Consider the following 17,334-nt stretch of genomic DNA (forward strand, 5'->3'; position numbering starts at 1 on the left):
GTAGCCACTAGAAGAGGCCACGCTGGAGGACCAGAAGATGCGAAAGGATGTCCCTGCTGCCTTTGAAATTAGTGACGGGCTTTATTTTACCTGGAGTGTGCCTAGGAGCACATGAGTTTAAAAGGGCAGGAGGCAAGGTATGAGCAAGGAAAACGGCCACACCAGTGCAGCGGGGCGCTGGGGGAAATGGCTTTCTTTTAATTTCCCCTTATTATGCTATAAAGTTGATTTAATAATAAAAACATGCTAAGGACTTTTTAATGTATAATGGCTTACATATTAAAAATTACATGAAAACGCTTTCAATTAATGCTTATATGATTCATCCTGTGAGATGACGCTTTGAACCATTTTATATAGGATGGTGTGGGCAGAGGGGCAGGAGTCACACCTAAAAAAGAGACCTAAATAATTGTAAGATTCCCAGTTATTTCTGCAGACCCCCTGGGAGTCCAAGATGGATATGAGAGAGTGTTTTAGCTGCAGGTGGGGGCTCCAGAGGGTGCTGCTTTTCCTGGTTTTGCCGCTTATTTAACCTCTCTAGACTCAGTATTCTCATCTGTAAAATGGGGATGAAGGCAGTACCCACACCTCACAGGCTCCCTGAGAGGATTAAATGAGCCAATCACGCAAAGTGTTTGGGGGTGGTGCCTGGCCCACAGGAAAGCCCTCTGATAAAACAACCACAGTCCCTGTCACCACCACCACCCTGGACACCTCTGAGAATTCCTGGGGCTGATGGCCGGCCGGGAGGAAGGATCCCAGGTGAGAAATGTTTTGTGCCTTTAGGCTAACCAGGGCCTCATGATCCAATCAGTCTTTCCAGCTCTTGCCCCATGTGCCTTTCCTATCAGGATCCTATCAGAAGCCTCATCTCCTGCCACTCCTCTCCAGCAGAGATTCCCACACCTCCATACCTCTTCCCTCTGCCTGGCTGCCAGATCCAGCTCTCATCCCCATCACTCCCACCTCCCACCCCCCTTGGATGGCTCAAACTGGAAGCTGTTGTCTCTCCTCTGAACTCCTGGAGAGTCACCTGCTCACCTCCACACACCAATCAGCCACCCCGACCCATCTCTACCTGTCTCTCTGCTTCATGGATATTCCTAGAGGCAGGGGTGCTATGTGCCCAGGTCCAGATGCCAACAAGGCTTAACAGGGGCTCCAGGATACCTAGGGTTCCACAGAGGGTCTGAGGGCCACCTGCTCCAGTGTACTGCTGGTTGGGCCACCTGCAGGGACTGGCCAGAGAATTCAACAGCATAGAAAATCACGTGAAGGACCAAAGAAGCTCTCTCCCCTCAATATCAACAATCTCAAGCACACATACAAAGTTTGATCCTTCACTCGAGATTCATATCAGTGGTATGTGCCGTATTTTACAATAAGGACACTGCAGTTCCCAACGGGCTAAGTATTCACCCAGCCACCCAAGTTGGCCTGACCTGGAGCCCAGCACACTTCGCACCACATCAGCCAGTCTCTGTGCAGGGCTTGAGGGCCCCAGGGTCAGGTCTCAGGAAAAAAAGGAAAGAATGGGCTGCGAAGTAGCTTTGGAGAGAGGCAGCCTGATTCTTAGGGCTCAATGGGAGGTTTGGCCTAGAGATACCATATACATAGACACTGGGGGCAGAAAGGAAAGCTAGAAGTGGTAGGAGTCCTCCTCTTCAATTTACAGATAGAAGAGGCCAAGACCAGCATCTGACCTCAAGAGATGGGCCAAAGGAGTTCCCTTCAGGGCTCAGCAGTTAACGAACCCAACTAGGATCCATGGGGACATGGGTTTGATCCCTGGCCTCGCTCAGTGGGTTAAGGATCCAGCATTGCTGTGAGCTGTGATGTAGGTCACAGATGCAGCTCAGATCCCGTGTTGCCATAGCTGTGGTGTAAACTTCATTGTAGCTACGATTGAACTCCTAACCTGGGAATCTCTATATGCCATGGGCAAGGCCCTAAAAAGCAAGAAAGCAAAAAAAAAAAAAAGGGGGGGGGGAGAGGGAGATGGGCCAAGGAAGATGAAAAGGAGAACTAGGACTCAACAGTTGGCCTGAATCAGGCTGGCACTGAGAAAGGAGACTGCCAACCTTAACTATTCAGAACTGGTCTGGGGTCTTCCTTCCATGGGACTCATCCTACGTGTCCACCTGATCGGGACCAGTCACAATGAATCATAACATCTTGGAGCTCAGAGGCCTCAGAGATGGCTTGAGCCAGCCACACCTCTGAGACTTAACTACCTTTATGTCATCTCCCAATGCTGGTTGACTTTCCTCTGCTTGGATGCCTCTAGGGATGGGCAACTCACCAGCTCACAAGACAGCTTCACAGTTAATCAGTAGGTTGAAAAAAATCTCAACAAGATCATGACTTTTTTGAACCTCAGTTTCCGTACCTATAAAAAGGAGAGCTTGGGCTGGGTCACTAGCTTTCCAGATGGGTTCCAGAGAGCCCTGGGGTGTTAAGGAGATACGTTCAGAGCTGCTGCTGGGGTGAGAGAGGTGTTGAGGGCAGAAAATGAGGCAGCTTTGGTTCACAGGAGCAACCCAGACATGCCTGGGTTCTGAGTTTCCAAGGAAAGCAGGGGCTCCATTTTGAAGCCAGAACCTAACTCCTGTGGGTGACACAAGGGGAGTCTATGGGAGAGGGTAAATTGAGGCAGACAGAGAGAAGGGGTTAAGAGAAACCCCTGGGAAAACAGACATGCCTCTCCACGCCCTTCATCCTAGCTACAGCCAATGGGCTGGCCAAGTTCTCTGTTCACAAAAGCACCACCTCCCACAAGATTCCCGCCACCTGCTGCAAGGCCCCAAGGACGCGGAGAACAAATTCTCAGCAGTTAATCACAGGCCACGTGGGCCATGCTGGGGAGTCTGCACACTAAGCTGCAGTAAATGCACTGGGGCTGGATGGGCCCTGGAAAGAAGTCCTGCCTAGCAGTTAAACGGGGCCTTTGGCAGACAGGCGCCCCCCACCCCCAGCTGACTACCCAACTGTGCTGCCTTGGACAAGTTACTTCATCTCTCTGTGCCTCAGTTAAGAGGCGAAACGCCCAGCTACACTTTAAAGAGTGATGGTGAAAATCCAGTGAGAATTCACAGCACGAGCTGTAAACAAGTACGAGAGAACTGAGCAGTGGACTCCACTGCTGTTGTGTTATTACTGACCCATCACTCTATAAACAGGTTAAAACAGAGGCACAGAATGTGCGGCACTGGGTCAAACAGCCAGTTTGGAGCCCAAAGCGGCTAGAAGAGTGACTGCCCGCTCTAAGGCTACTGCTTCTCAGAGGGAAACAGAAGCCCAAGGGTCACTTAGGTGGCAGGTGGTCACCCCAGATCGGCTTGACTCCAGCCTGGGCTGCTTTCAAACCGGGGCAGAGAGGCACGCTGTCTCAGGCAGACAGGCCAGGCTCTTCCCAGCAGCTTTACTCCTGTGAACCAAAGTTGCCTGCCCCATTCCTAGAAGCTATGTGCACACATACGCATGAATGTTACAGCATCAAAAAAAAGTCCCTCTAAAAGGTGGGATGTAACTTGTTCTGTGCCACCCCCTGCTCCACTGCCCACTGTCCCCAGAACCCACTCTGTCACCTTCCCCTCCCTCAGGAGCTTCATGGCAGAGAGTCATGGAGTTCCAGGGAGCTACTTCCTGGAACGCTTACAGGGTGCCGGCGAACCCAGACCCCTTCCCTGCCATCGGTCACCACGGTGATGATGACATTACACATAAAGAATTCCAAGTCCAGAGGGAGCTGCTGCAAGGTCATTACAACCCGAAAATGTCCTGTTGAAGCACCTATTTCCTTAAAAACAAAACACGTGGGTAAATCCGGGCATAGTTTCTAAGGTAGGAGGAAAGCACAGAGCAGCAAACAGAAGGATGCTTCTTTGGAGAGAGGACGTCCGAGATTTTAACAGGTTTCCGGTGAACTCAAACTGCTCTGCCTTGGACATGGCCACCATGAGTGTGCCTGACTAAAAAGCCAAAGTCGCATAGGACAATTCCACCTGCTGATCAGCTACCCACAGCGGCACCCAGGAAGAGCCCAGCTCCACTCCAAAGATGCCCAGCAGTGGCAGACCCTCCCCAAAGTCTGGGCTCCCAACATGTTCTCTCTCCACTGCCTTCAGCCTCCTGTCCCCATGTTCTGCGAAGTCCTCAGTCTCCCTCACCTGTGAAATGGGACAACTCTTCCTTTGCAGGGACACGGTGGGAAGCGTGTGTGTCAAAGGGCCCAGGACAGAGCCTGGGACCTGGCAGAGGCTCCGGCCTCAAAGGCTCCTGGCATTTCCTCATGTCCTAGATACCCCAGCATCAAACACAGCATCACACTTCCTTCAGCCCTCAGCTACAAAGACTACCTTGCTGAGCACAGGCCACGCCTGCCAGTCTAACCCAACTTACCATGTGTCCTCAGGCATGTGCTTCTCCCTCCCAGCCTCAGTTTCCCCATCTGTAAGGTGAGGCTGTTGGGTCTGGATGACCTCACAGATCCTTTGCTGCCCTGGTGTCTGAATGTGCCAGTGTCCCAAAGTCACACTTGGACCCACCACTCCTTTAAATCCAGGCTGAGGCCTGCTCAGTGCAAGACTGGTGGGAGCTGCTGGGAGGGGCAGGGCCAGAGGGGGCCACTCACACAGCTGCTCTTATGTGTCTGGAGGGTCCTCCTGAGCCAAGACTCTCACGGGGGTGCCTCCTCTCCTCGTGATCTCCCTACCGCCCGCCCACGCCTGGGGTCTGTCAAGGTGGCTGATGTGTGATCAATGTTCATTTTTTAAAGTTTCTCCTAGTATTGGAGTTCCTGTCAAGTTAACGAGCCCGACTAGCATCCATGAGGACTCGGGTTTGATCCCTGGCCTCCCTCAATGGGTTAAGGATCCACTGCTGTGAGCTGTGGTGTAGGCCACAAATGCGGATCAGACCCCTAGCCTGGGAACCTCCATATGCCGCAAGAGTAGCCCTAAAAAAAAGACAAGAAGACAAAAAAAAAAAAAAAAAAAAGATGCTCCAAGTATTATCCTGGCAAAAACAGACCCCCCAGGACACCACATTCCAGCCACATCCTTCTGGGTCCCATGCCATTAACTGACAGGCTTCATCGTCGCAGGCCAACAAGAGAACAGCCACAGAAGGAAAGTCTCTGTGTCTCCTACAAACCTGCCATGAAGACCATGGCTCTATAAGCTGCTTCTAGTCCTAAAATAAAGATTTTCTTGGATGGGGTCAGGGAGAATTTTGTCCCTAATGAGAATTTTGTCCCTAATAATGGCTGTGGCGTAAGCTGGTGGCTATAGCTCAGATTCGACCCCTAACTTGGGAACCTCCATATGCCGCAGGTGTGGCCCTAAAAAAAAGGACAAAAGACAAAAAAAAGAAAGGAATTCCTAAGGAACTCCCCCCCCATCTTCCCCATTTACTACTTTTTTTTGTCTTTTGTCTTTTTTTTTTTTAGGGCCACACCCTCGGCATATGGAGGTTCCCAGGCTAGGGGTCTAATTGGAGCTGTAGATGCCAGCCTACACCACAGCCACAGCAAGTGGGATCCGAGCCGCGTCTGCGACCTACACCACAGCTCACGGCAACACCGGATCCCTAACCCACTGAGGGAGGCCAGGGATCGAACCCACAACCTCATGGTTCCTAGTCGGATTCATTAACCACTAAGCCACGACGGGAATTCCTTCCCCGTTTACTTCTTAGTTTCTTGGTTAACTGTACTTGGTACCTGGTATCTGGAATGTCACTGTGACCTGCCAGGTTCTTCCTGAGGTCGGCGAAACAAGGACAGATAAACTGTGGTAAAGACTCACCACGGTGCTGCCCTTCAACCAGCACCTTGAAAGTACATCCCTTCCCCTGAGCAGGCTGGCGGATGACCACGGGTCCCCTTTACCCCCCCCCCCCCCCCCCCCCCCCCCCCCCCGCTGAGTTGCAAGCCTCTATGCCAAGGGCTCTGCTTACCTGTCATGATCCTCTGGGCCTCGTAGGGCTCCATGTAGCCAGCACTCTCCCCCTTTCCTGCTTTGTTTTTGAGATCATTCTTGGCATCAAAGGGATCTGAGTAGTCATCTGCGATGGTCACCTGCAGAAAGATGGCAGGGGTATGAGTTCACCTTTGGCTTTCTGCTTCACTTCTGTTCACACCCAGACATGGCTCCAACAACTATAACCAGAGTCTGTGACCAGCAAGGAGTGGAGGTGGAGGCAGGAACCAGAGCTGGTGCCCACCTGCAGGGAGCTCCAATTCTTGCAGGGGTAACAAGGGACCCATGCGGCAGGCAGTGCTCCATCACAAGGGAGAGGCCTAGGCCTGGTGTGCAAGGTGGTGGCTCGGGTGTAGCTCAGTGAGAAGAGAAGGGGCATCTCGGTAAAGAAGCGCAGAGGCAAGAAACTAGCCGGTGTCTTCAGGGAACATGACTTGCTCAATTTAAGGGAATGGAAACGAAGGAAAGTTGGAAACGAGCTCACAGAAAGCCTAGAAATGCTGACAGGCTCCTGGTGCTGGCTGAGGCATAGAAGAGCTTGTCTAGAGATAATTACGTTCAGCGTTCCATTTTCCCCAAATCTGGAACACGACCATGCCTTGGGTAATCAGACAACAATTCGGTGAGATCAACACTCTGTAAAGATGACTGTGGCCCCAGACAAGCCCAGTGAAAACAGAAAGCAGCTCAGGGATGGAGGGATAGACGGCCAGGGCCAGAAAGGGCCTTGGAAGCAACACGTCAGAAGACCCTTCTCTACCAGATGGGGAAACTGAGGTCCAGAGTGGGCGGGGCTCGACCAAGACCCTTGGCTGGATCCCCTGCCACCGGGAGCCCTTCCTGTCCTCCTTACTTATCTGTATTCCAGAAAACAGCAAAGTTCCACCACAAACAGGGCAGTCACCTGGAGCTAGGTGGTGGGGGCAGCGAGATGAGTCCCCCGACAGCCTGAGAATCTGAGTTTTGAACACTTGGAAGTTCTACAGTTTCCCTGGAAAAGGGTAAAAATCCTCAGCTGGAGGCTAAGAGTAAACCCAGCAACTTTCCTTCCCATTTCGTACTTCCTGATCTTCAGAAGGGGCAACCTCACCAAAGGGGAAAGTCAGCGCATCCCTGATCCACCACAAACTCACTGTGACTTCTGCCCCTTCGGTCACACATCTGGCAAAGGGCAAGTCCTCAGCCTCCCAGCCAGGGCCACCCAGCGGCTTCTCTCCAGAGGGGGTGGGTTAGCAATTCTCTCAATCCTTGGGGTTTCATGAATTGTTATTTAAATTGTGGGTTTAATTAGAAACCACAGGAGCCTTCACTCTCTCCCAGCTCCTGGAATGTAAGGCATTTGAGGGGCCTGTAAACCCAGGGGAGGGGAAAATCCCCCTTTGTCTGCTGAGTAAATGGCAGTTTGTGGCAGCAGCCCTGGCAGGGTGAGCGAGTGACCTCCAGCTGCCGGGAATGCAGTGCCCGTGGAGGGAGAGTGGGCAGCGGCCCTGTCACTGGCGCGTGGCCCGGAGGGGCCGCAAAGGGAGGCACAGCACACAGCAGCCACCACTCCCCGAACGAGAGCAAGCTTATTGGTGAGAGGTCCGAAGCTGGAGCGCCTACCTCCTGAGCATGTGCAGCTTCTCCTGAGCCTTGGGTCAGGCTCTTGAGTCCCATCGGGGACACTTCCAGATGCTGACATTGTAATCATGGCCTTTCTGGAGACTCACTGAGCTCAAATAACACCAGGCAGGGAAAGATGGGGGTGAGGGAGTGCTAGGGCCCACAATGTCTTTCATATGATATTTCTACTCTACCATTTGCAGAACCCATTAGGGAGAAAATGAGACACGGAACAAACCACTGTCACAGAGAACAGCTCAGAAGCCAATCCGGTGTATGCATGGTTTTGTGTCTCAGAGTGCAAGGGGCCAGAAGCCCAATGGAGAAAATGATGAACCTGCTGTGGAGGGCATCCAATCTCATTTCTCTCATCCAGACCTTCCTTTTCAAAGTGAACACCCTCTGTCCATTCTGCAAAGGGGAAGAAGGGAGCAAATATTTCCCCAAGAAAACAAAATCACTTGAGGGGATTAGCTGGGGAGGGTGTGGGGCTGCAGCCTCCCCATAATCTAGAAATCAACATTCCAGCTCCTCTCGGAAGTGCTCTGTAATTTGCAAACACGGAGGCTTGCAGGATATAAACCAAATCTTTGTTCGCCCTGGGACGGGAGCTTTGGGAGGCCTTCAGTTCAGCAGGCGCTATCTGTATTTTCTAATTAAAATGAGATCTGAGCTCAGGCTGTCACGGGGCCCTCCAGCTGCCTGCCCTGCTTACTTCCGTTTCAATAAGAATTTACAGATCCTAAAACCAGGAAAAGCCCCTGGTCTCTGCTGACATATGGTTCCAGTTATACCTGCTGACAGTTGAAAAATCCTTCCGTTTAAAAGAAAAAAAAGTTTAGAATTCTGTTAGTTTAAGAAGCAAATTGGAAGGTTCCTAAAATGTATATTTAATCAATTTGCTTTCAAACTTCAAAGTGAGGTTGGGAGAGGGAAGGGAATTCGAGGTTTGAGCAAACACTCACTGAGCTGTCTGACCTTTCACGAAATCACGTCCTGGTTTCTGGAGTAAAAATTTAACCAGGTGTTAGGAGAGTTGAGTGGGGAGTTGAGCCCAGAGTGCCGTGCAACGTGCCACAGGCTTCAGGCGCAAGCACTGAGCAGTGTGACCACTGTCCAAGCTGCTCAGGGACACTGTAAATCAGGATGGCCAGGCAGGGGGCTTGAGCGAGGGCTGCTGATTTTCTGAGTTAAAAGAAGTGGGCTTGGATTCCTGGTGGGGTTGCTTCTGCTTTGCTTTAAAACGCCCCAGTTAGCAGACAAGTCCCTCAAATCTAATTAAACAATTCAAGCAAAAGGGAGCCAGCCAGGACTCCTCTGCCGGTCAGGCCACCTGGGCATGGGGGACGCTTTCCTTGATTTTGACCTTGGATTGGCAAAGACCCGACAGAGCACTGGACCCTTCGCGTGGCCTGCTTGCCTTACACGGGGGAGGCGCAGAGCTGAGGGGAGGACCCAAGCCACCGGTTCCAGCGCTCCACCCTGGAGCAGAGCAGCAGGAAGGCAGGTTGTCCCAGCGGCGCTCCCCACCAGTAGGCCTCATCTTTGGCCACCAAGAAAGGTCTCCTGGAATGGGCGTGCCGGCCCATCTCTGAAGAAAGAAGCAGGATTATGGGTAAAGTCCAGGCAGGGCTTTTCTTACTTTCAAATAACATTGGAGACCCTAGGTTAGCCCAGGGTCCCAAAGGACATTTACAAGCAATGAAACGGAGCTGGAGTGGGGTCCCCTCAACAGATCTGTTCCAACCTCCCATTGTTTTAGACATGGCCCGCTGCAGTCCAGAGAGCTCTAGAATTCTACCACACCCAATGCCTTTGACAAGGCTCTGGGAGCTGACTGCAGACGAGGAATCGGCTCCACAGGCCTCCCATTTTGCACACGGAGTCCCTCCTTCCAGCAGTCTGAGGCCTGGTTGCCTTTTTTCCTGAGGATTTCGCTTTGTGATCGGAGGTAATCCTCCAATTCATCCCCATGGGGAAGTATTAGAGAAAAGCGGGTGTCTCCATGGGTCCAAGCGCTTTAGTGAGACAGGCACCTACATGGAGAAGGCTCTGGGTGGAAAGGGAAATTGGGAGAGCCGCTGCAAAGGAGAACTCTGGGCAGAATCCACTCAAATCCCAAAATGCACATGGGTTGTCCCAACACTTTCAATTTTCAGTACTTATCCCCACATGTGCACCAGAAGACACAGGCAAGGATGCTCATTGAAGCAAATAATAAAGAAAAACTGTGAGCACCTGCTATATCCATCAATAGAAGAATGGTGAAGTAAACGGTGGCCTGGAGTTCCTGTCATGGCGCAGTGGTTAACGAATTCAACTAGTGAACCATGAGGTTGCAGGTTCGATCCCTGCCCTTGCTCAGTGGGTTAACGATCCGGCGTTGCCATGAGCTGTGGCGTAGGTCGCAGACGTGGCTCGGATCCTGCGTTGCTGTGGCTCTGGCGTAGGCTGGCAGCTGCAGCTCCGATTCGACCCCTAGCCTGGGAACCTCCATATGCTGCGGGAGCGGCCCAAGAAATGGCAAAAAGACAAAAAAAAAAAAAAAAAGTAAACGGTGGCCCGTTTCATACTATGGAATATTATGTAGCAGGTTTTTTTTTTTTTAAAAAAAGCAGCTGCGCCATAGCTCTACAAGCACAAACACAGTGCTCTGTGACCTAGCTTTGAACAAAAAGAAACAGGCTGTAGAAAGATAGGTACAAGATGATATCTATTTATGAAAAATAAAACAGAAAGCTGTATCTCTCCTGTGAAGACACCGTCTAGGGAGGCAGACACTTCAAGCTGACTCCTCCTCTGAGAGGAGGGAGGGACTGGGAGCAGGGGGATGAGAGGAAATAAAAGGAGGCTTGTCTGTAATGTTAACGCAATTCTCAAACAAGAAAAACTTATTAACGTGTTAAACGCAAACCAAAACTTTTCCCAAAGCACTCCTCGCCACAGGTTATTTTCAGTACGGTAGATAAACTGTTTCCCAAACCTGCCTTGGGAAGACAGGAATGGCCTGGAATGCTTGTTTAAAAAAAAAAACCAGATTCCTAGGCCTCATAAGCAACTCAGGTGATTCTCAGGAGGAAAGTTTGGGAAATGTTAATAAATGAGAGCCAGCCCCCTTGCCTACCAGCCTCAAAGTTAAACCTCCAGATATTACTCTGGAATTCCACTTTTCCCAGGCAGTTCTCAGCCTTGTTCATTAAAGTGCAGCAAGAAGTTGGTGTTAAACGCAGCTCTCCCTTGCTGCCTTCCCTGGGGGTCGACTGGAGTCAGAAATGATCCAGCATGCCTTGGTCCATCTCCAGAATTGAAACACGGAGGTGATGGTGTCCTCTATGCAATCCTGAGGGCTGGCCCAGATTGAGCAACACGCCTGAGTGGTGGGAGATGGCGGGGGGAGTCGAGGGGGCAAGACCCTGGCCCGCTCCGTGAGGGGAGCCTGAGCCGATGCTGGTCCTGGCCATGAGGATGTGCAAGGGCCTATGCTCCCCAACAGAGAGGATGGAAGCATCAACCCTTTTAAGCCCAGGCTACCTGGCTGGCTCTCAGCAAACTCTCCAGGAAGAGCACCTGGTTCCAGGGAGGGCTGGTGGGACCACAGAGAGGAGCCACTGCTGAAATGCACCGGTATCTCCACTGAAATCACTCAAGCCTGCTAACAAGGAGGCCGCCACCTTCCAGGAGTGGGTAGCCCGCACTGTCTCCCCTGCCCCACGGGTGCCAACTCCAAGCCACATGGGCTCCTCTGCTCTGCTGTCTGTGGGAACCAGCAGCACCGGGCTGCCCCAGCTCAGCAACTTGCGGGATGAGGCAAGACCAGTCTCTCCCTCCCTGTGCTGCTTTCCTCTCCCTGGAGAGTGAGGGGGTGGCACCCCACGAGGTCCTGGGTTCTTTCCAGGCCCCTGACTTCTCTCTGCTCTACTCAAAAGCAAACTGCATACGAACACACTTGGGAATATTCCACATGATCTCACTTGGGTCACTTCCTTATCAATTCACTGTTAAGACTGTGCTAGTTTTCCGAATGGCTTGGGAGTCATGGATGTCTTTGGGAATCTGGTAACTCACGAAGCTATCGCTCCCTCCATGATGTTTATATATGCCCACAAAGTGCTGGGCACATTTCAGAGTCTTAGCCTTCCTTTGGGACCCACAGTGACATAGGCCCTAGCAGGCCTGTTGTTCTCAAGACAGAGGCTCTGTTGCCGTACCAACTGAGAATGGCATCAATGAAACAGATCTGGAGGTCTGGAGAGGGCTTCCAGTGGCTGGGAGCTGCCTGGAGAAGAGGCAGTGGACAGATGTTTTTCAGAGACGCAAAACTATACGGAAGCAAGTTCAGTGAGTCAGGAAGGACATCTAACAGCCAGTAACAGGACATGCTGCCTGGGAACTGAAGCTCCTGCCATGGGTGTCCAAGTGGAGCCTCTAAAATGGGTGTCTGCTTTGAGTAGAGATTAGTTAGCTGGATACCACCTGTCCATGCTGTTACTCAGTGCAGCTTCCGCTGCCCCACAGCCGAACTCTGGCTGTAAGGAATACCTAGGTGGGTGGCTGTTTGCAGAATCCCCATGGTCACCAAGGCGGGTGGTGTTTCTAAAGCCCCAAGGCTGATCAGTGGCAGCAGGGCTGCAGCAGCTGTCCCGGGCTGTGCAAAAACACAGAAAGGAGGGTGGACCATGGAAAGGACACCGCCAAGCAGTAACAGCCCAAACACCCCTGGAGCAGAGCTGGCTCTACTATACCCCTGCTGGGTAACCGAGCAACCCGCTTGATCTCTTGGAGCTTCAGCAACTCATTTGTGAAACGGGGCAAAATTGTGTGCTTTCTCAGCTTCACATGAATTTTGGAAAGAGCAAATACTGAGAACATTTGGCGATGGATCAGTTTATAAAGAATAGGTTATGGTGGCACCTCCTAGGAGCCCAGGGTCCAGCTAAGTGCTGGGGTCCCTGCGCATGAGAGGTCGAACATCCAGGGGGGAAGACGAAACAAAGACCTGAGGAGAAATCCCAGTTGAGGCCCCGGTGATTACACAGAGAAAATTGGCTGCAATTAGGCATGGCAACAACTGTCCTATTTCTCAACCACAAAAAGAAAAACGTTTGTGACCAATCCTTTTTTTCCCCTTTTATGCTGCACCTCTGGGGCGGGGCACCTGGCTAAGAGGTAGAGAACCTCAGGGCCAGCCCCCCCTGTGCTGAGACGGCATGAACTCCCAGTCTCCACCCGCATCCAGGGCTCCGAGGGCTCCACAGAACTGGGCTGTGACACATGGGGCTCTGGGGACACCCCACCCCACGAGGAGGTATGAGCAGACAGCCCCTGCTCACCCCTCCCCTGTCCCCGGCTTCGACCATCATGGACCAACTCTCCTTACAGGCGCACCAATAAATCATTTCTGACATGGGAAGAAAATTAATTTGGGGAAGATTAATTAGCCACATTCAGGCATTCGGCTGAAACTCCTGGAAATCAGATGGTGGGGAGGGTGCTTTTCCACACCGACCTGGGATCAGTTCCCTTTCTCTCCTCTAAGGTCTGACTCAGCCGTGCAGAGTCACCTCAAAGTGCCAGGTCCCTCTTTCACGCACGGAGGTCAAGTGCTCTGCCCACACGGCTCCAGGGGTGGGAGCTCACAACTTCACGGTTTAGTCATTCTAGAGTTGTCACTATTCAAGCAGCCGCCATCCGTTTCTTTGTGCAGACCTTGGGTGCCCTATGGTAAAGGCTTCTTTACAGACCAGCCGATTACCCAGCCACCACATTGGGAAGCGGTGGGCTCCACTGGTCTTTCCAGTCCGGCCCCTCCCACAGCTGCTCACCTAGACACCTGCAGGCTCCAACTTGTCAGGAAAAATGCATTCCAAATTACAGCCTCCGTCAGCGCCTCTCTGGCCCTGCTTGCACACGCCCCTCCCCCTCACATGCACACCCCACCCTCCTTCAGTTTCACCCCGTGGAGAAGGCTGTGGGTCCTGGGTGGGAGGCTGCTGGAGCGGAGCCCAGGCCGGCCCTCTGTTTACCCCAGAACCTTGCTGTTAACGTGGTAGGGACTGGCTTCTCAGCATCTCTCAAGCAGTAGGAGGTTCTATTTTGAACTCAGAAATAGCTCAATCCTAAAATTTCTTAACTGCTTTCAGCCAGGGCTGTGCAGACCGAGAATTCAAGTGCATCCTCCGGAGGACAGACGCACCTGGAGATCTCCAATCATTACATGTGAGGTCAGAGCTGGAAGGGCCCTGGGACATGGTCTAGTCCCGTGGGTATCAAATGTTTCAGTGTGTAGTTTGTGTGAAGAAAATCTCACTGACCTCACAGAACCGCAAGATGCTCCACTAACCACAGCCTGAAAAGCTGGACTCTACTGGGGAGCAGGAGCTCCTGGGAGGAGGTGGTGGTGAAGTCAATGCCAAAAACAGGTAACCAAATGTTTCCTTACTCCCAGGTCCACATAGTTTCTGCAATGCCTGGATGCCTAATTTTTCTCTTAAAAGTCTTTCCTAAAATTTTCAGGGCACATCTGCTACAGGCGCCCACCCCCCACTCCCCCAAGGAAAAGCCCTCTAGCTCCACTTGCAAGGACCTCCACCCATCCCTGCAGACAGCTCCCCGTGGGAGGTGGGCCACAGGCCAGGCCAAGTTCACCTGGGGTCACCCACTGGGCCTCTCTTTGGTCCACCCCTGAGCTCTGGCTCGGTGGCCCTTCTGCAAACGCCACCAGCCTCCACCCACTTTTCCGGACAGTCCTTTCTGCCAAGCTTCCTGCTCAAGGCAGAACAAGTGCCGCTCCTGGGGTCTGGGGATACTGCCAAGAAAGTGCTCTCAGACCAGACCTGGAGCAGGAGATTGGGAATTCTTTTCCTGGCAGGGCATTCAGGACTGGAAGGGCAGGAGGCTGTATCATCAGGAGTGGGACACAGGATGGCTCTGAAAGTCAGTTACCTCTCTGAGCCTCAGCTTCCTGCCTATAAAATGACAGCAGGTGAGGATGAAATAAGCCAATCTGAGTGATGTACTTGGAACGGGCCTGGCACCCAACAAGCGCCCAAGAGAAATGTCCACTGCAATTATCATCATCTCAAGCATCACCCAGCCTGACGGATTCCCTCCTCTTACTGGGGAGGAAACCGAGACCTGGGGAGGGGAAGGGTCTTGCAGAGGTTACCGGGAGGTCCAGTACCAGAGTGCTCATTAGCAGAGTGACCAGCCTCCCACCAAATCCCAGCCACACAAAAACCTAAGTCATTTGGTGACCTACATACATATTTATAGCCTGCCTGCTTCCAAAATGGGTTTTAGATGACTGAGTTTGCGTCATTTTCTGGTCCCATCCACTGTTCCCTTCCCAAGAAAGGATGAGGAATGCCTGTGAGGCTTTCTCACGGTAACAGGAGGCTCTGTCAATAAGAACAACTTCTCCAGTTGGCTCAGAGGAAAAGTACATAGAGGAAGATACACAGCCCAGAAGCCAGGGCCTTCCCTGAGGGCTGTGGCACCTCTGGAACCTTGGAAAACCAGGTCTCCGTGCCCTATCGCAGGGCTCGGGAGCCAGCAGGAGTGGCCAAGTGAGGGGGGCTTTCCCACCAGCATGTGCTCCCTGCTCAGAGCTGAGAGTAAGGGGAGATGGGGCTCAGGCTGGTACAGCGCACCTTTCAATAATCAGCAACAGTGGTGCAGGACCTGTACTACGCGAAGGGTAGTTCTCTCTGAATGAGACCCATTAGCTTGATTCATGCACACTTCCAACACGGGAGCCTCGAGGTTGCAGGGGAGCCTCAAGGGGGGGCTGGCTGGCTGGAGTGTCTTCAAGACTCCGGCAGCACTAAACAGCTGCCCTCCCCAGTCGCTGCCTTTTTATGGAGCACACGCAGCATCGGCCATAATTATCACCACCATATATTTGAGGGTTTCTGATTTATATTCAGCTTAATAGCGGGTGCTCAATAAATGGTGATTCACTTTTTAAAATAACTCTGAGCTCTCAAATCCTCCAGCAACCAAGCGGCAATGAACTCTTTCTCACCTGCAGTCCTCTAGGCTGAGAAGCTGTCCCTGAACCCCAAAGTGCTTTTTTCTTATCTGTAATTGGCACCCTCCTGATGTACAGAAGGGTTACCAGGGACAGAGCGCTGCAGCGTCACACCCGTCTGTACCAGTGTCGCTGGCCTGCTTGATCATAATTCCCCTGCGCTTTTGACATGCCAGGAGATGAACTCTTTGCTGGAAGGCAGGTTTGGGAGTGGGTGCCCTCCATATGGCAGCCAGTCCCTGGGCAGAGCAGGGCCCCTGCAAGGTATGCTGGGCAGAAGCCGGGGTAGGCAAGGCCCTAGGGGGCAGTACTGGCTTCAGGGACTGAGGTTCAGCGCTTCCTGGCTTCTCATCAGCTGCAGAGCTCCAGGCACGTCTTCTCCCTTGTCTGAGCTCTCCCTCTTTCACTGGAAAAACATCTTCCTCCAAGGGTAGCAAGACATTGAATCAATGAACCAAGGAATAACATGATGGCTGGCACCAGTCCCTGTAGAGGCCTGCAAGGTCACCTGGCAGCTTCAGGAGGAGCCCAGGCTGCTGTTCGGTGTGTAGGCTGGTGTAGCACTGAGCATCGGGGAAGGCCCTGGAGGGGCACAGACCCCACCACTGTGAACCTGCGTGTAGACGGGCCTCAGGCCTTCACAGCTGGCTGCTGGAGCACCAGGGCACTGTGGTGCCCGCTCTTCTCCCACCCTGCAGCCACAGAGGCCAGTAGCCCGTGTTCGCACCCGACCTCACAGGCAGAGAAGCAAGTGGCCTCTAGGGACCTTTCCTGACACAATCTAAAAATTAACTTCCTTTGTGCAGATATATATGGCTCAGGCCACAACGAAAGTGCAGAAGGAGGAAAATTCTGACCTGGCAATGGGGTGAGCTTCCTGAGGACACCCACTATGAAGCCAGTAAAAGAGGTCACAGACTCTTTATTGATTAAAAAAAATTATTCTTGTCACCTCAGCAACTGACAAAAATCAGGTTTCAAAATGATACTGATGGGAGCATTCCATTTTTCTAACTTTGTAACACCAAAAAAAAAAAAAAAGAGAGAGAGAGAAAGATACATTTAAGAGCATGGATGGGAGTTCCCTGGTGGTGTAATGGTTAGGACTTGGAGCTTTCACTCTGTGGCCCAGATTCAATCCCTGGTCTGGGAACTGGGATACCAAATGAAGCAGTTGCACACCATGACCAAAAAAAAAAAAAAAAAAAGATCACAGCAAAAGGACTGGAAGGAAATATAGTAAAACAAGACACAGGTGGGCATGCACACAGGCCCCCTCTCTCTGTCATCTGCCGCCTACAAGGCTCCTCTCTGAGCAGGCCCTCCTCAGCCCGGGGGGTGGACTGGCAGGCTCAGGACCACAGAGATTTGCAGGCTCACGAACACATTCTTCACGCCCTCTGTGCTCCTGGACGCCCTCCCCAGAGATACCTGATTAGTAAACATGGGAGTGATTGCAGGCCTGTGTGTAGCCTTTGCCCTGAGAACTCCGGGGTGATGCCACAGTGCTTGAAACTTTCAACACAGGGTGGTCCGATTGGTTCTGCCCATCCCCACCCCCCACAGCCAGCCCCAGCCTGGCATAAAGGGGTCCGAGTAAATGCCAGGTGAGTCAATGCATCGATGAATCAACAGAGGGTCTGCTGGGCCACCTCTCCAGGGGGAAGCCTGATGTTCATGCCGACAAGGGACCCTATGCGCACATTCAGACTCAAGCTC

General features: G+C 52.2%; 1 protein-coding gene across 1 annotated transcript in view; it reads right to left on the minus strand.

The window, feature by feature from the left end:
* The window catches only part of SHB (SH2 domain containing adaptor protein B), a 147,599-nt gene that overhangs the window by 90,129 nt on the left and 40,136 nt on the right, over positions 1–17,334 (minus strand). The window contains exon 2 of the mRNA XM_047767972.1: positions 5,962–6,082. Within this exon, the coding sequence (XP_047623928.1) occupies positions 5,962–6,082 (121 nt within the window). The remainder of the gene's footprint in view (positions 1–5,961; positions 6,083–17,334) is intronic.

This window comes from Phacochoerus africanus, chromosome 2, assembly GCF_016906955.1.
Source record: "Phacochoerus africanus isolate WHEZ1 chromosome 2, ROS_Pafr_v1, whole genome shotgun sequence".
NCBI classification, from domain to species: Eukaryota; Metazoa; Chordata; class Mammalia; order Artiodactyla; family Suidae; genus Phacochoerus; species Phacochoerus africanus.